General features: G+C 35.6%; 2 protein-coding genes across 2 annotated transcripts in view; both read left to right on the top strand.

The window, feature by feature from the left end:
• LOC21390623 (polyadenylate-binding protein 2) overlaps positions 1-2,459 on the top strand; it is a 5,224-nt gene extending 2,765 nt beyond the window's left edge. Inside the window, exons 6-9 of the mRNA XM_010095201.2 lie at positions 549-686; positions 1,125-1,286; positions 1,437-1,640; positions 1,967-2,459. Coding sequence (XP_010093503.1) covers positions 549-686; positions 1,125-1,286; positions 1,437-1,640; positions 1,967-2,215 — 753 coding nt within the window. The 3' untranslated portion in view covers positions 2,216-2,459. The remainder of the gene's footprint in view (positions 1-548; positions 687-1,124; positions 1,287-1,436; positions 1,641-1,966) is intronic.
• Positions 2,460-3,265: 806 nt separating this feature from the next.
• On the top strand, positions 3,266-7,286 carry LOC21390622. The gene is made up of 2 exons (XM_024163750.1): positions 3,266-3,773; positions 7,231-7,286. The coding sequence occupies exons 1-2, from the start codon at positions 3,371-3,373 to the stop codon at positions 7,284-7,286; spliced, it is 459 nt and encodes a 152-aa protein (XP_024019518.1). The 5' UTR covers positions 3,266-3,370.
• The last annotated feature ends 12,242 nt before the right edge of the window (positions 7,287-19,528 follow it).

Raw genomic sequence — 19,528 nt, 5'->3', positions numbered from 1 at the left:
AGTAATAAATTAATATTTAATTAATAATTAAGTAATTGCTATCTATTTATTAGTTATTAAGTATATCTATTTATTAATTATTAATTAATATATAATATAATTAGTAATTAATTATTAATTATTTAATATAACTTTGTTAATAATCATTAATTGTACTATGCTGATTCCCGCACAATTTAAAAACTAAAGTTGCTTCTGTGTTGCTTTTGATTTTGGCTGTAGATTCTTAAAAAAAAATTTAAAAATCACTTTTTATAGTTTTTACTAAACACCATTATCATTTTTTGATGGCTAGAGATGTGATTTTGGGCTCCAAGAAGCCCTATCAAATGCACCCTAAAACTGGATTCCTATTAAGTCTATAAATCTTAGAAAAAATATCTTAAAAACATGTTGAAGTGAGAAACAAGAGGGGCTAAAACCTTTTCTCCATGGAATTTGTTGCATTGTCGGATATCACGTACACGCATGTTTTTGCCTAGGATTTTAGTTTTGCAACCATGGAATTCTCCCCTTAGATTTAAAGACTATTTTTTAATCCTATGCAGGCACAGTTCTCTCAAATGCGTCCTCCTGCAATGGTGGCTCCAGTTAATCCTCGTATGCCTATGTATCCTCCAGGTGCTCCAGGTCTTGGACAGCAACTATTCTATGGTCAAGGCCCTCCTGCTCTCATTCCTCCCCAAGTAATAGTTCGTTCTTTTACTTCTTATTATTGTACACATAAAGCTGGTAGTTCTTTAGGCTTGCTTGATTTATATCTAAAGTACTAGAACATTGCAGTTATTTGCCAAAAAGTTTCTTAGATCATAGTTCTTTTATTTTCTGCATAGTATTGGCTTATCAAATTACCCCCTTTTCACTTCAAGGGATTCCTTTCTTTTCTTTTTCTCCTTTTTTTCCCCCTTGAAGTGATAAATGTTCTTTAATTTTATGTCTTGATGTTGGTGATACAATCCATCCCCTTCCCTTACTTCTCTTTAAATTTAAAATATATATCATGATAATGTTAACCAAGTTGTGTCTTTCCAGTAGTGTTATCAGTCTCTTCATATTTGCATTTCACCCTTAATAGATTTCATTTCTATGCCAACAACTGATCGTCTTACTCTAATTTCTTTCAGCCTGGATTTGGGTATCAGCAGCAGTTGGTTCCTGGGGTTAGGCCGAACTTTTTTGTGCCAATTGTCCAACCAGGTCAGCAGAACCAACGTCCTGGGGGAAGACGGTCAGGACCAGGACCCGTGCAACATAACAGGCAGCCACCTCCATTGGTGCAGCCACAGGTAGGTGTTAATGTGAAGTCGTGTGGCATCTCTATGTTCTAGTTCGCACAAGGTGCTTACATTGCTGATTGTATCACCTAGTTTATCAATGCATCTGCTAAAATTACTATTCAGAAAGTAATCTTTCTTTATCTCAATGGTGAGCAACAGATGCTTCCGAGGGGACGTGTCTATCGTTACCCACCTGGTCGCAACATGTCTGATATTCCCATTGGTGGTGCTCCTGGTGGCATGCTATCTGTTCCCTATAGCATGGGTGGAGTGCCAATTAGAGATACTCCATATGGACAGCCTATGTCTACTGGGGCTTTGGCTTCTTCCCTTGCTAATGCAACTCCTGATCAGCAGAGGACAGTAAGTCTGCTTGTTCAATGCATTTGCAGAACTTATAATTTGGCTTTTACTGCTGCTGTTTTCTTGTTTTGTGGCGGTTCATTGCAACTCTGTCGTCATTACAAAATAGTCGTAAGCGAAATTTACTGAAAATGCGTTTGTCCAATCAAATAGTCCTTGGTTTAATGCATATGCTGAATTCATGATATTTTTAAAATTTTCTTTTGTTACTTGTTTTTGTTTTATGGTGTTAAAAATTGAATTGTTTTTTGGATGGAAGTTGTTTGCAATAATATTTGTTGAAAATAGCTTATTCTAACCTAATTTTTTTGTTTTTGTGTTTCAAGTTGCTGGGGGAAAACTTATACCCACTGGTGGACCAATTGGAACATGAAAATGCAGCAAAAGTAACTGGTATGCTCCTAGAGATGGACCAGACTGAGGTTTTGCACCTGCTTGAGTCACCGGAAGCCTTAAAGGCAAAGGTTGCTGAGGCTATGGAGGTTCTGAGAAATGTTGCTCAACAGACGCCACAAGCCAATAGTCCAACAGATCGGATGGCTACACTGTCGCTTAATGACAACATTGTTTCCTAAGTTTCGTTAGTGAAGCCATGATGCTTATAATTAGCTGTGTGCTAATTGAAGTACTCAGTTTTGAAATTTTGTTCCCGGTGTTGCTTATTTTTCATTTAAGATGAGTTGTTTTAGGATGTAGGGTATCGGATTTAGTTGAGATCGAATTTTACTAGCAGTGTGACTTGGAATTTACTGCATTTCTATGGTTAAATTATATGGTCCACATTACAAGATTTTGAACCATATTTGGTCTCCTGTTTTTGCTGCTGATTTTCGTTGCTATGTGTCCATGCTAAGTACTGAATTCTTAACTGCAAGTCTGCAACAGGTCCACTCGTTGCCAAAACTGGTGGAGGAAAACTTGTTTGACAAATTGCTTGACAAATCCTTGTGCTGAAATAGTGCCTACTTATTATTTATATTCTGTTTAATTGGAAAATTCGTTCTCTAATTTAAATTCGTTATAGTATTTTTTCTCATAAAAACACACATAAATTAAAAATAATTTTAATCTTATAGTTTTAATCTATGAATTAAGCGGGCTCATGGCCTAACGCATTTTCTTCGTACTGGTGGAATGGAATTTTGCTTTTGTCTTGCGCGATCCTTAATTTTCGTGCATGCACGCGTTTCTTTTTGTTCTGAAATGGTATAGGTGTTTCCTGGCCTTGTGTGCGTTTAAGAGAGAGTCTTTAGTTTTATGTGTTTCTAATATATGAATAACGAAAATACGAGGGCGGAAATCTTATTGAACTTTTGGAACTCAAAAACAAATCTCGTTTAAATTGGTTTAATGATGAGAAAAAAAAAAAAACTTTATATCACAAATGAAATATTTGCACGGTAAAAATTTTAAAATTTTAAAATTTATTTAATTTAATTTTATAAATATGTTATTTAAAAAATGCATCATATAATATATTTTATACTTATATTTAAAGTGAATAGCATAATTTTTAAATGATGGTAAATTTTAGCACATTCTCTTAGCTTTTAAAATATATATTTTGATTTTTCTTTCTTCCAGCCGCCTCTCCCTCTCCTCACTCTCTCTCTCTCTCTCTCCATTTCTCTCTCCTCGCTGTTTCACTTGCTGACTATTTCTCTCTCCTCGCTGTTTCACTTGCTGACTATTTCTCTCTCTCTCTCATTTCTCGTGGAGGTCTCTTGACAATGAGAATGGAAAGAGAAATCACTGCCGGCGATGATCTCGCGACTTTGGCAGCGAAACTGATCTCCGACGTGATCTCACGATTCCGGCCACGCAACAAATCTCAGACGGGATCTCGTGATTTCGAGCACAACAAATCTCCGTCACGATCTCGCGATTCTGGCCACGAAGACGATCTCGAGATCCGGCCGTTGATCTCGCGACAAAGAACGCTCAGATATGAGGAGAAAAACGCCGGCGGTCTGCGTAGGTACAGTTTTCGTCGCGATCTCTATCGCGGCGGCGAGGACGAGCTTCACCACGATTTATCTCGCGACAGCAAGGATGAAGCACCGTCGAGATCTCTCCCTTGCAATCTCACTGCATCGGCAAGGACGAAGCTCCATTGTGATCCCTCTCGCGAAGGTGAGGACAAAGCTCCGTTGCAATCACGGCAACGATGGCGATCATTTACGGAGAAGACAGATTTACATTTGTTAATACTTTTTCATCTCTGAGTTTGTGATTGTGATCAATAATTTTGTTTTGGATTTGTCTGTGTTTGTGTTCAGAATTTAGGAAGGTACGTGGGATTCGAATTTTTAATTTGAGATGTGATTTTATATGAAAATTTTTTACTATAATAAAAAAATTAAATGTGACTATTTTAAAAATTTTTTATTATAATAAAATTCGAATTCTAAATTCGAATCGGTGAAATGAACGGAACTTAAATATTTTTGTTAAATATTTTAACAGTTAGAAGATTAAATATAATATTGTATATATTTAATAGTTATAAATTTAAATTTGATAAATATTGTATATATTATTAAATATTTTAGTAATTTTAATTTTAAATATCATAAATATTATATTTATCATTAAATATTTTAATAGTTATAAGTTTATATTTAGTAAATATTGTAATACGTTTAAATATTTGAGTAATTACAATTTTGAATATAGTAGATAATGTATTTGCATGTAAATACTTTAATAGTTATAATTTAGAATTTGTTATATGTAGCGGTAAATATGGTATTTATTAAGAAATAAAGTGTTTAATGGTTGTCTGAGTGTAATGATAGAGAAAATTCTGTAACTAAATAACGTAATTTAAGTAATTAAGTTAAGGATTAATATGGAAGGATTTGCAAAATTATTAATATTATATATATATATATATATGAAATTCTAAGTTAAAGTTAATTTATTTCATAATTAAAATGATTTGGTTGATAACTGTTACTGTGATTTAAGGCGAAAGAAATATCAATCCATTAAAGACTCAAAAATTTTAATTATAAGAATTTTCAAGATCAGTATCATGTTAGCAGTGTATTGAGAGACACTCTAACACTTAAGAAGTCCTTAATTGCCAAATAGTGAAATCAGAGTTACGCGTGTGGCGTTTTTGGTTAAAAATACTAATCGAACACGAGAATCGACACTGTCGACTATTATGTTATTTCTAAAAAATTTATGCCGATCAAGTTGGGTTTAGATTTTTATTAAATTTAAATTAATTTCAAGATTTGAAAACAATACAATTCTATTATGCGATTAAATATTACAGTGACATGAAACAAAAGCTAGTTTTCAGCTATTTTCAGCTAAAAATGCAGAAAAATCTGATGAGCACTTTCTCTCTCCTTTCACACTTTCTCTATCTAAAACCATTCATGGCCAAAAACTCAATTTGAGATCCGGACCACCACTTTTGACACAACCAGTGTCAATGGAAAGGTCTCGATGAGTTGAGTTCAACAACATGCAACATGATATCTAACTCTGCCGGGAACTGCCGTACTCGCCGGTTAAAGCCGCAGAAAAACCCATTTCTTTTTGACGAGATATCTCCATCGTCCGACCTCCAATCAAGGTGATTCCAGTTCCTATGGATTCAGAATAAAGATAAGAAGAAAACCTGACCATTGTCATAGCTCGTCGTTGGCCGGAACGCCGCTATCGGAGTCGCCAAAAAAGTCGTCAGCCGCCGCCTTTGTTTTTCCATCTCCAGCTAGCTGTGGTTTACGCCACCCTCACTGCTAAGTTTAGAATTCAAAGACGAGTCGATCCCGACTAGTTTTAGCCTCTGACATCACCGTTTGGCCTAAAAATGCAGCCGCCACCATTGTCTGAGGATGTAATGGTTGGTTTCGATGATCCAACCATTGATTGATGTGTTTTTGGTGTCAAAATGCTCAGAAGATCATGGGCAACAAAACCCCATCTCAATTGTATGGTTCGATGATCGAAATTGCAAGATTTGAGTGGTCAAACAATCTACTAGGTGAAATTTGGTGAAATTGACCTCACCATTGGATTCAGAAGGTTTGAAAATGGGGGATAAGACCCAAGTCTGCTACAAAATTCTAGTTCGAGAGCCGCCGTCGCTGCCGCTACTGCCGCCATCAATGGCCGGAATCCGGCGATACCTTATTTATCAATTTTCTCAACCCTGATTGATGACCTGAGATCATGTCCCGACTTGTTTCGATGTGACAAACGCAAAAGTGATCTCCGTTCAAGAAAATTCCACTCTGGTAAAGGGTCAACCGGTATGAGCGCACGCGGATTAAGGCAAAATCAAACTATGTTGCTGAAGTTCAGAAACAAGAAAGAAGACCATATCCTTACTCATTTCGACGTGTTGAATGCAATATTGACTTTCGTTCAAACTAATTCCATTCCGTTGAAAAGTTGATCAAAACGTGTGCATGCGGATTAAAGCGAATCAAACTGACTCGTTGAAATGCAGAACGAGCTATCTAATGCTTCTAGACTCAATGGGCTTTAATTCTATGTTGAGCCGAACAAGCATATGAAGGTGAAGATTTATCTTGAACTTAGTAAATGAATATGTGATTTAATTGATTAATGGTGAAGATAATTAATTAATTATTAAATTGATTTATTATCAACTCTAGTCTAAAATAAATAATTAATTAATTATCAATTTTAGCACATATAATTAATTAATTATTCATTTGATTAATTATCAACCCTAGTCCGTATAAGTACTAACAATTAAAGAAAAATACGCTTATGAGGATTTAAATTAATTAATCATTTTAATAAGAATTATGATTTTTATGATCCTTAGCGAAGAAAATTTGTTATAAGAAAGGATTAAATCCCTTACTATTATGCTAAAATTTGATAGAATAAGACAAGTTATCTTATACTCTAAATGGGTGATTTTTACAGGAATTATTTAAAGGAAATTAAGTACGTGGCGAGTTAGTGAATTATATTTCTGAAAAAAACCATGTAAGTAGGAATCTCACCCACATGAAAACTATGGTTTTTAAATTAAAATAGTTTTCATACTTTAATGAATTACGAAAATGCATGATCAGTGTTATGCCATGTAATGTCATGATATGTTATGTCGAAGAAATACTATGTTCATGATTTGCTATATTATATATATGTGAAATGTTATGCAATATGATTTATATTTGCATACCATGACTATGTTTAAGAAGGTGTTGTTGTGTAGTAATATGTCACAATGCATACACACAATAAGATAAGTGAAACGTTAAGTGAACAGTGTCGTGCCAACCTCTCGATTCAAGGGGAGGCTCATGTTCAAGAAAAAAAATATATAAAAGGCCTTTAAAGGCATACAGGATCTCGGGTTGTTGGGGACTTTCGTTAACCCTAACTTCCCGATGATCGCATGCACTTGGTACAAACACTTAGGCCCATAAGTATGAAAATATAAGAAAAGAAAGATAGATTCTTAAGATAAGTTCATAATTAAGCATAATTGGCTCATACATATTTAATTAAATGTTTTTAAAGTTATGTTTTGTGAGAATGATTTCTTACTTTATGAGTGAAAGCTCATTCAATTATGCTCATGTTGTAGGTAAAAACCTGTCAGCAACACTTGAAGGGCAGTGGTGGGCGGCGGACGAACGGTAGAGATGAGAATGGATACCGTTTACGCTTAAATCTTTTGAAATAGATTTAGAAATAAATTGTGTGTGTGTATATATATATATATATTTATATATATATGATTCAGAGGTTTCAAGCATGTATATTTAAAAAGTATATGTACGTATGTATGTTAAAGAGAACCGACGTTATAACTAACAACCTTAGTCTTGAGTATTTAAGTTTTAAAATGTTGCAACTGTTCGTGCAACAAATATATGAATGTCTAAATATGGCGATTTAAATGATTGATTTTGGAAAGACTTTAAGAAGTACTTGAATTTAAGATTTTCCATGAAATCCGGTTTAAAGTTATATTAGATGGTTCGATTGAATTGGCTAGTTTTAGAAGACTTTTAAAGAGTATTTGAAACAAGAGTTTAAACGCCATTCAGTTTGAAAGATATTTTAAAAGGGGGTTTTTTTTAATTGAAATTAGGAAAAACTTTAAAAAATTTAATATTTGATTTTAGGAAATTATTATTATGATTTATGAAATGATTCTTTCTCATTTAAGTATTTATTTAAAAGAAATTTATTCCGCTATTTCAAGTAAGTCTAAGAATATGTTAAGTATGTTTAAGTTGAAGGCCACGTAGGAGGTCGTCACACGGAGTCGGTGGCGGGATCTTTGGATAAATATGATATTTACTAATAAATACGGTATTTACTGGTAAATACAGTGTTAAATGGTCACCGTAGTCGGTGGTCAAATTTTCAGATAAATATGATATTTACTCGTAAATACTTTATTTACTCGTAAATACAATATTTACTAGTAAATACAATGTTAAACGATCATCAGAATCAGTGCATGAATTTTTAGATAGATATGATATTTACTAATAAATACGATGTTTACTGATAAATACAGTGTTAAACGGTCACCTAAGTCGGTGCTAAATTTTTGAGTAAATATAATATTTACTAATAAATATAGTATTTATTGATAAATAAGATATTTACCTGTAAATACAGCGTTAAACGGTCGCCGGAGTAAGTGGTCGGCTTTTCAGATAAATATAATGTTAAATGGTCACCGAAAAACAGTCACCGGTCGCCAAAAAATGATCACAAATTGCTAAAAAAATGTCTCCAGTTGCCAGAACCAGCCATAATAGACTTGACTATAATCTACTTATTTTAAAAAATATGCTATAATTTACTATTTATTAAAAAATAGATGTTTCGAGAGAAGAGTGAAGTAAAAAATGAGATTTAAGAATATTTTTAAATTTTTAATGATATTTAAAACTTAAAATATCAAATTATACTATAATTTAATATTTTAAAAAATACGTTATAATTTACTAATCACTCTACCACCCCTACTTCCCTCCTTATCTCTGCTTTTTATTGCAGGCTGCTCTACGGAGAGCAAATTGAGCGCAAAATGGCTTGTTGTGGGCTCGACCAATCTGGCCCAATTGTGATTTCCTTGTAGGCTTGTAGTTGCTGAGTAAGCAGTGTACTAGTTGGTTACCCATTTGTTTTTAGACCATATTTTTTTACTCTTAAATAGTTTTCTATTCCAAGCCGTTGAGTAAAGCATCGTACTTGTGTTGAATTTCCAGGTCCAAAAACCTGATGAATAATCTAACAACATGAATAAGCGAATGAGACAATATGTCTTTCTAGTTATAGGGTAATGTAAAAATTATCCTATTAAGGAAAATTTATGGGATGGAGTAAAAGGATTCGTCTAGTTGCATATATAGCTCTAAATCCAACGGAAACATAAATATATATATATATATATATATACACACACACACACATACAGACTATACTATATATTGGCAAAAGGGTATACAACATATAATTAATCATATATATATATATATAAGTGGAACGCATATATTATGGATTACTAGCTACGTAAGTACAATCTACTTTGAAATACTTTAAATGGCTGTCTTCACCTTGCAACAAACAACTCAAATATTATAAAAATTGTGAGTAAATGACAAGTGGCGATTAAAAATGGCCAAATATTCAGTTAAAAGGGAAAGTTGGCGATCCAAGTTGCAAGAAGCCCGAGAAGTGGTGCAAGTTGACATCTAAAATAAGGTCTTAGAAAAATGCTATCCGATGCATAAATTCTGTCAAAAACTTTGAAAAAGTACAACATTGTTCAGAGTTGGGATACATTGCATTTGTTATAGTGGAAATCCATATGTGCCGCAATTCTTGAATTTTGGATTTGAGAGCTTAAACCGCATAGTTTTACCCAAAAAGTTTCCAAAAGAAGGCCATTTTTTTAAGCACTAAGCACCAACCCTACCGACAATATAGTATATAGAGAAGCGACTTCTTGTGCCTTGATCGTGGTGCATTATTAGTCCTATAATTCTATCATGCAAAACAAACGGCACACTTTTTTACTTTCACGTGCCCTCAATCAAGGGGAACTGAAAATTTTGATAAAGCACGTGCATATGCAAAACCTAGTAGAAAATTTTGCCTTTTGAAAATCACTCATTTCACTCGAGAAAGAAAACTATTAGAATTCAAACCACGATAAACATATGCATGTATTCACGCTCTTAACTATTTGAACTAGCCTCAAGTGGCTCGTTATTGTGAACTTAAAGTATGTAAAATGAGCATATAGATACAAATATATATATATATATATATACATATACATGAGCACCATTTTGTTGTTTGCCATTACTCGCCAAATAATAGTCTTCCAACATTTCATGATATAAAAAAAGATCCTAATCTTTAAGAAAAGACAATTTGCCTGCGGTGTAAAATATTACCAAAAGATATTTTTCAAACAACTTGTAAATCCGAGGCCGTAAAAAAAAAAAAAAAAAAAAAAAAAAAAAAAACTTTTTTGTTTCAAGGTGAATCTTCGTGGTGTGTCCCCATCAAAAAATAAACTTGCGGGGTACCTTGACAAATCACAAGGAATCGATTTTAAGGTAATGATAAATAAAGCATAGGAATAGGACTCGAATGGACCCCACAGTTTTATCACGGTTCCTTGTTTTTAGGTACACTCATGTAATGAGTCGACCTATTATGATAAGGATGTCATCATGAATCATTATATGCTTGAGAAAAAATTCTTACCCCCGCAACAACAACATGAAAAATTTCATGAAAAGAAGGGAGTATCTTTAGTAAGTTTTTTTAAAAAAAAAAGGAATTATCAAAAAGTTTTTGTTTTTAACCATTAGATTTATATAATAAAGTATTTTTTTAATTTATTGTGATTTTCATCAGATTTAATGTCAGACATGAGTCTTACTAATAAAGAAGCTCTATTTGAAAAACTCCCAAAAAAAGGAAAAAAAAAAAAAAAGCATATAGGCTTTAAACTGAAAATGTCATTGGGTCTCTTATCTCCACAAAACTGTTTGCCTTTTTCTCCAAAAAAAAAAAAAAAAAAGCATTTGAATAGAGAGATGCTGACTCTTCGTATGGTCCCCCTTATTCTTGCCCCATTCCAACTTTTATAAGTTGACAAAATAAGAATATTTTCTAGCGAGGAAATACACATAAAGCAAGCAACCTATGGCTTTTATCTTTGGCCTTTTCCCGATTGGGACATGGTGGTGGCAAAGATTTGCCCGTGTGTGATTTGTGTCTCTAAACTTTCCTCCTAGAAAATAAAATAAAATAAAATAAAAATCGTGGCCGTTTGATCAGGTGATCACTCTTTAAGATTCTAGGAAATAAAAAAAAAAAAAAAACTTGTCCAATCAAAATATGATTTTCCTTAGCAAAGTTTAATCGGGTTGGAAAATCCAAGAGGTGAGTCGTAGCTATCAAGATGTTGGGACCACATATATATATATATATATATATATATATATATATATATATATATATGATGAAATGAGGGGGGGACCATTTCAACACCAAACGAAGTCTGCAAAGTGTTACAATAATAATAATACCATTGAAAGGGTAGGTTGGTGATGTTTGGAGATTTCTGTTTGCTTTAGCTTTTTTTAACAAAGAAGTTGATTCAAGTGTTTGTGCTTGATTATTCCCCTCAAAAATATCAAACATCTACAGTTCGCTGCCAAGTTTTTGGTACGCTTGAATTGACTAAATACTTCTCTTTGCTACGTTGGACCTTGGACATTTCTCGAAAACTTTGATTTGGACCCATTATTTGATTACCTTTCTCAAAACTCATAAGTTTGGTGGTCATGCACTAATTAGTTCGGATGTTAAAACTTCACTTTCTTTTGCATATTCCTAATTTCACACTAACTCACCAAGCATGTGCAAAACCTTTTCATTTGATTTTCTTTTACAGCCAGCATGCCTAGCTCATGATTTAAACTTTTTTTCTGCACACACCTCTTTTTTTTGTCACATTATGATCATAATTTATGTTGGTTGAAAATCTTTTTTTGGAACAAGGCTTTGCTTTAGTTGACACATATTCAAGTCTTATTTTAGATTAATTTCATGAATGCCCCTGAATTTTGTAACTTGTTTTAACATGCCACTCAAATTTTGAGAAGGGTTTCTTTCATCCTCTAAAGTACAAAAAATGGTTCAAAACCCCCTATGAATTAGTGTCTCTTTATAAATACCTTCTAAACTATTATTTTTGTGTCAACTTGCCTCCTGATCTTTTAAAAAATTTAGGGATAAATTGACACAAAAATAATAATTCAAATGGCATATTGACTTAAAATCAACAGTTTAAGGGGCATTTATAAAAACATAAATAGTATCATGTCATCAATTTATTAATTTTATAAATGTAGAGGCATTTTGAACTGTGGTATGTACTTCAGGGGGTGAATGAACCTTTATTAAAGTTAAGAAGGAACATTTATAAAATTAATCTTTTTTTTTTAACCATTGTTCCATGAAATTTTTTATGTTGTGACAAATCAGCTCCTTAAAAAGTTGACAATTGACCCTTTAAATTTAAAAAATATTGCATAATTGGTCTTTTTGATTATATCCGTTAAGCACATAATTATCTTCGACATGTGATTTGCACGTGACAATCTTTTAAAGAATATTGATAGTCTTTTACTGAGAAAATAAAAGTAAAAATTAAAAATAAAAAAAAAAGATGATGGTTGCCTCTCACGACAATCATCTCTCTCTTCCTTCGCGGCCACTACCTCCGATTGACTTCTTGATGTCGGTTTTCCGGCCAATGCCAAGGTAGGTTCTCGGGTGGAGATGGGTTGTGAGATATGTTTATATTAAAGTTAAAATATTTAATCAAGTATATCATATATAAAAAGGAAAAATACACAAAATAGAATATTCGTACATTTAAAGTATATAACATGTTTTGAAAATTTTAATAAGTTACAGCATGTTTTAAATTATATAAATAGAATAAATGGTCTTTTACAAATTTACCCTTTTCTAGCGTTTTCTTACAGAGCCCCTCACACTCTCTTTTTGCACCGTCTCTCCTCTCTCTTTCTCTCTATCTCCGCTGCCTAACCCTCAGTTTTTCTTTGCCCCTCTCTCTCTCCTCTCTCTTTCTATCTATCTCCGACACCTAACCCTCTCTCTCATCGCGAATCTCCCGTCGCGATCCCCTCTATCTCGTCGCGATCCTCTCTCTTCCGCTCCTCTCTGTCCTTCTGCCGCCGGACATCGGGACTCCAAATGTCACGCCCCCAAACCGGGGTTTGTGACGTGGAGGCTCGTTTAGAAACTTAAACCTATTTGAGAGAGTGATTAGCAAATATTTTTGATTTCTTTCAAATCCAAAACATCTAGGTATTTCCAAACGAGCCCCTTGCATTCAGGAGAAATTCAATTTCAGGAAAGGTGGTGGAATTTCTAACCAAACCAGTTTAAACCACTTCCATGGTATCAAGTCAGGAATTCCCACAGGTGTTTAGCATACATGAATATAAACAAAAGTAAATGGGACATCAACCACAGTCTAGTAATATTTAAGTTTATAGTCTACAATCTTTTATACATGCCTTAAAATAAAAGATAAGAGGAAAGATAACTCTTCGCTTTCCGAGGTCAAGTCCACGTCACCGGTAGTAGCTACCTACTCCGCACTACTCCTCGCGTCGCCTGGAGGGGTTTAATACATTTGAAAACAAGAAAGGTGAGCGAAAGGCCCAGTAGGATATAATTTTATAAAGCATTTAAAATAAAGGTACTCACGGTCTGAAGATATACACCCGGAACCGATCATCCCTTTTTGGAAAAGGAAATACTCACAGTAGAAAAAATCTGTATAATGAAAGTGTGCAGCTCATCATACCACTAAACAAGAAGCGGTAAAAATGTGTGTCTAATGAAAAGTGCAGAGCCATAATTCCACTAAATAAGAAGTGGATTTGTACGGGTTTCGGGACCTGCCCCCAAGGATGCGATTCCCACATCCCGATCTCTGTGACCACCATGCGTTGTATCATTCCTTAAATTATTTCATTTTAAGAAATGATACTCTTTAAAATCTCAATTCCAAAATCATTGGAAAACCTAATAGCATTCTCATGCTATTTCTTTAAAATCATTTTCTTTAAAACATGTTTTGTTCTAAAACATTTTCATTGGCCAAAACCATTTAAAATGAGGCTAACAAGGATATGGAAAAGAATATCCTACCTTTTGGATATCAAACCTGGTTTAGCTTTCCATTCTCCTAGCCTCCGCTTTCCTTTGAGGCTCCAATTCCAATCGTACCACTAGCTTTCCCATCAAAATCAACAATTTAGAGTTTGATCTTTCTCACCAAACATTCTCGTTTAATTACATGTAATTGTATCATATTAGTGTGCCATAGTTCAAAATCAATGTTCATAAATAATTTTTAATTTAAATCATGATTCTTTGACAATGGAAATTTATTCCGGAGAATCAAATGGAAAACAAGGATTCATGTGGCTAATCCACTCATTTTGAGTTCTCAAATGAGGTTAGGTCAATCCCACATCGAGTTTCGGGGTCAAAACAGGGTTTTCTGGGCTATTTAGGGTCGGTTTCAGTAGGAACCGGTCAACCAGTGACAGAGGAGTGTAACTCCACCGGTCAGCCAGTGGAGAGGTGACCGGTCGACCGGATCGGTCGACCTATGGAAGGGTGACCGGTTGACCGGACCGGTCAACTGGTGGGGAAGAATTTCCAGTGTCAACAATGGCTGATTCGCGAGAAACAAAGCCAAAACCTGCAATTTTGGGTCTGATTTTGACATATTCTCAAGAGAAATGTATAGATCCAGTTTCAAATCAACAAATGGGGTCCATAGAATCAAAAACCCCTAATTTTCATCAAGATTTCACCAAATCCCATTCGGATTCCATTTGAAAACAAAATTTAAACCAAAACTCACCAAACTCGACTAAAACGAGTTCCACAAAGCTAAATCCGAAAATGTAAAGTAAGCTTCAAAGAGTTTTACCTCGATCCAAGCTTTGATGTTGAAAATCTCTTAGAAATCCCCGTTTTTCTTCAAATCCGGTTCAAGAATGTTCTTGAGAGAGAGGGAAAACTTGAAAGAAAGAGAGAGGAGGAGATGGGAGAGAGAGCTCGGTGAGGGAGAGAGATGGAGAGACTAAGAGAGAGTGTGAGGGTTACGGGAGAGGAGGGAAAAGGAAAAGAAAGAAAGAAAAGAAAAGAAAAGAAGAAAAGAAAAATAAAATGGAGAAAAGAAATAATAAAGAAAGACAAATAAAAGTAAAAAGGGGTGAAATTGTAAATACTAAGAATAAATTTAAAAGTTCATGATTAATTAAGAAAATCAATTTAGGCACACTAATAAACCACAATTATCATAATTAAAGAAGTTTAATTCCGGAGGGTGTTACATTCTACCCCCCTTAAGAAATTTCGTCCCTGAAATTGAAATTTACCTCACGATATGAACAGATACGGATATCGTTCCTACATCGTCGTTTCCAATTCCCACATTGCTTCTTCAACGCCATGGTGTTGCCACAACACCTTCACTAACGGTATCTCACGTTGACGTAGGCTTTTCATCTTCCGGTCAAGAATCTGTACGGGTGCTTCCTCGTAAGTCATGTCATACTAGATCGGCACGTCATACCATTGCACAATGGCTTCTGGATCGGGTTGACACTTCCGAAGCATTGAAACATGGAACACATTGTGCACGTGAGACAATTTCGGAGGAAGATCAAGGCGGTAAGCAACGACACCGACTCGTTATGTGATCTGAAACGGTCCAATGTACCTTGGCGCAAGTTTCCCCTTCACACCAAAGCGAGTAACCCTTTTGCGCGGAGAGACTCTTAACAAAACAAAATCGCCCTCTAAGAACTCTAAGGGTCTTCGCCTCCTGTCAGCATAACTCTTCTGACGACTCTGAGCTGTTAACAATCGTTCCCGAACCACGGCTATCTTTTCATTATTCTCCTGGATAACATCCGGTCCAAGGGTCAGTCGATCTTCTGACTCAAGCCAACAAACTGGCAATCTACAAGGTCTGCCATACAACGCTTCGAATGGAGCCATCCCAATGCTACTCTGATAACTGTTGTTGTAGGCAAACTCAGCTAAATGAAGATACTTCTTCCAGTTTCCACCAAAATCTAGAATGCAAGTGCGAAGCATGTCCTCCAAAATCTGAATAACTCTCTCAGATTGTCCGTCGGTCTGAGGATGAAATGCGGTGCTGAAATTCAATTTGGTTCCCATGGTTTCTTGGAAACTTCTCCAATATCTAGCGTTGAAACGAGTGTCATGATCTGATGTGATAGACAATGGAACTCCGTGAAGTCTGACAACGTGCTCCAGATACAACTCTGCTAGAACTTTCCTGGAATAAGTCGCACGAAATGGAATGAAGTGCGCAGACTTCGTTAACCTATCCACAACGACCCATATGGCATCATGTCGATGTTCAGTCCTTGGTAATCCCATCAGAAAATCCATCATAATGTGTTCCCACTTCCATCCAGGAACAGGAAGAGGCTGCAGTTCTCCAGCAGATTTTCGATGTTCAGCCTTGACTCGAAGACAAGTCGCACATTCTGACATGTATTGGCGAACATCTTTCTTCATACCTCTCCACCAATATTGCCTTTTGAGGTCTTGATACATCTTGGTACTCCCAGGGGGAATAGCGAACCTCGATTTGTGAGCCTCGTGAAGGATCGTCTTCTTTATCTCATCCACCTGAGGAACGGCAAGGCGATTCCTGAAGTAGAGCGTTCCATCTTCCCGAATATTCCATTCGTCCAGTTTTTCTCCATTCTGAACTCGAGTCCAAACTTCTTGAAGATGCGAATCCTGCCATTGGTTCTGTTTGACTTGCTGTATAAGGATTGGCGTTGAAACCAAGTTGTACACCATAGTGTTGCACAATATCTTACGCTCAAAATAATGTGAATTTTTTATGCAAGTGTACATTGCCAACAAGTAATAAAGAGTGAGTGATTTATCGTTCCCACGGAGATTGACGATTGAGCGAAATTATAAAGATCTATTGCTAAACAAATTAATAAAGAGATAGGTTAAAACGCAAATGATATTCATTTATCGACTACACAATTCAGAAAAGCAAACAGTATTAAACTATGAGTAATGTGAATTCAGAGCACTCTAAACTTATCAGATACGTTAATAAGGGTAAAAACTAGCTAGGATTTAGAATCCCCCTAAGATGCAGATCCGCTCGTGTTGCTGCTTAATGCTGTAGCAAAGTTTATGTTCCGTCAACCTGGATTTCACACGTTAATCACAATAATCTTCCCAGATTACTTGTGTTTGGGTTTCTCAATTAGATCTAACATATTCTATGCAAAACCTAACTTCAAATACTCATTTAATACACCAATTTTCAGCAGTTATACAAGGTAACAATATATTCCTATATTGTGACAAATCAAGCAATTTCCAAATAGATTTCCTGATCTTGCATCATCCAAGTTAAATCCACTAGATTTATCTTTTTCCAAAGTTAAATCCAATTAATAACTACAAATTAATTTCCATCAATGAGTACTAAATACGATAGAGACACTTGAATGAACGAAATTGAAAACGTCACTTAGCATCAAACATTAACTCAGCTTCATCACAACTCAGGGTTCATCATAATCCCAGCTATAGCAAATTAGTTCATGTTTACAAATGCAAAACTAAAAGAAATAACAAAAACCATAATATCCAACATCTCAGATTTAAACTAGAGTTACAGATTTAGAGAAGGGAAGAGATGAAAGATAAACGTGGAGGGGATTCCTCCACTCTCAGCTTGTCCTTGTTGCCTTTCCTCCAAGCTGCTTCCCTTTCCTCCTCTGTACTCTCTCGGCTGTCCTCTGGTCAAAAATGTGCTGAAAAATCTCTTCTCTATCCTACCCTCCGTGTCTGCCGTTAGCTCATCAATATTTTCTATATATATGCCAGCCTTAGACCACGTCCTTTCCTTCGCTCAGCTAGGGTACGCAAATGAGGTTCTCAGCCATGGGCACGTGTCAGCTGCTAAGGATTCCTCACATGATTATGCCATCTCAGCCATCTGGGTATAGCTCCTCAGAATAAGTGGAGAATGCCAGCTGTACAATTCCAGCTTTTCAAGATTCAGCCAAAATGAGCTGCCGCAGCATTCCATTGCAAAGTTGTCCTGTCGTTTCCAGCTTCTACTCATAAAAATGACAATTGCCTACATACTCACTTGCATGTTAGTCTCCTCAAGCATTTATATATTTTTTCTTTCTTTCCATTCATCTTTTCCCAAAAAAAAAAAAAACAGAAAATGTAAATACAACATACTAGCAACAGCAAAATAATAAAAACAATTAAAACTGAAAGATATTCTCATAAATCACCCTCTTAGAAACAAATTTAAGCTTAGAAATGATTAAGGTAACTCTATTTTCATAGAGTTATCACATAGCTTGGTTAGAATCCTCATAATACTGAAGATCATAATCACCTACAATTGCACTCCGTTTCCAATCTTCCAATGCCAAAGATGCTAGGGTTCCTGGAGTCTTTCTGCTGAGAGCGTCTGCTACCACGTTAGCTTTTCCAGGATGATACTGCAAGGTGAAGTCATAATCCTCCATGTATTCCATCCACCTTCTTTGTCTCAGATTTAAGTCCTTTTGAGTGAACAGATATTTCAAACTCTTATGATCAGAGAAGATCTGGAATTTTACTCCATAGAGGTACCATCTCCATATCTTGGGAGCAAAAATCACTACTGCTAACTCTAGATCATGCGCGGGGTAGTTCTATTCATGTGGCTTCAGTTGACGAGATGCATAGGCCATAACATGTCCATTTTGCATCAGAACACACCCAAGTCCTCGTCTTGATGCATCGGAATACACCTCATACGGCTCATCGCTATTAGGAATCGTCAGAATCGGCACACTGGTTAGCCTAGTCCTTAGTTCTTGGAATGCATGTTCACAGTCGGCATCCCATTCAAACCTGACTTCCTTTTTAGTCAACCGAGTCATTGGGGCAGCAATACTCGAAAAATCTTTTACAAATCGTCGATAATACCCCGCAAGCCCTAGGAAGCTTCGAATTTCGGCTACGTTCTTCAGTCGTTCCCATTGTAGCACCGTTTCAATCTTTGAGGGATCCACTGAAATTCCTTGTCCAGATATAACATGTCCAAGGAACTTGACTTCTGTCAACCATAAATCACATTTCTCCTTTTTTGCATAAAGCTGGTGTTCTCGAAGAGTCTGGAGAACGATCATCAAATGTTGCTCATGCTCTTCCCAAGTTTTTGAATAAACCAGGATGTCATCAATGAAGACTATCACAAACGAGTCTAAATATGGGCGGAAGACTCGATTCATCAAGTCCATAAAAGCGGCGGGAGCATTCGTCAATCTAAAAGGCATTACTAAGAACTCATAATGCCCATAGCGAGTTCTGAAAGTTGTTTTTGGAATATCATCGTCCCTAATCTTCAACTGATGATACCCGGATCTCAAGTCAATTTTTGAGTAATACCGTGATCCTCCCAGTTGATCGAACAACTCATCGATCCTCGACAATGGGTACTTATTCTTCACGGTAACCCTATTCAATTGTCGGTAGTCTATGCACAACCGAAGGGATCCGTCGTGCATTTTCACAAACAAGACAGGTGCACCCCACGGGGATGTGTTGTTTCTAATGAATCCCTTTTCTGCCAACTCTTTGAGCTGTTTCTTTAGCTCTTTCATCTTCGCAGGCGCCATTCGATACGGAGCAATAGAAATCAGAGCCGTCTCTGGAAGTAAGTCGATGCAAAACTCGATCTCCCGATCAGGCGGTAAACCAGG

The sequence above is a fragment of the Morus notabilis genome, unplaced genomic scaffold (assembly GCF_000414095.1).
Source record: "Morus notabilis unplaced genomic scaffold, ASM41409v2 Scaffold1139, whole genome shotgun sequence".
In the NCBI taxonomy this organism is placed as follows: Eukaryota; Viridiplantae; Streptophyta; class Magnoliopsida; order Rosales; family Moraceae; genus Morus; species Morus notabilis.
Note: the sequence above shows the minus strand (reverse complement) of the source record. Positions and strands in the feature narration are given on the sequence as shown.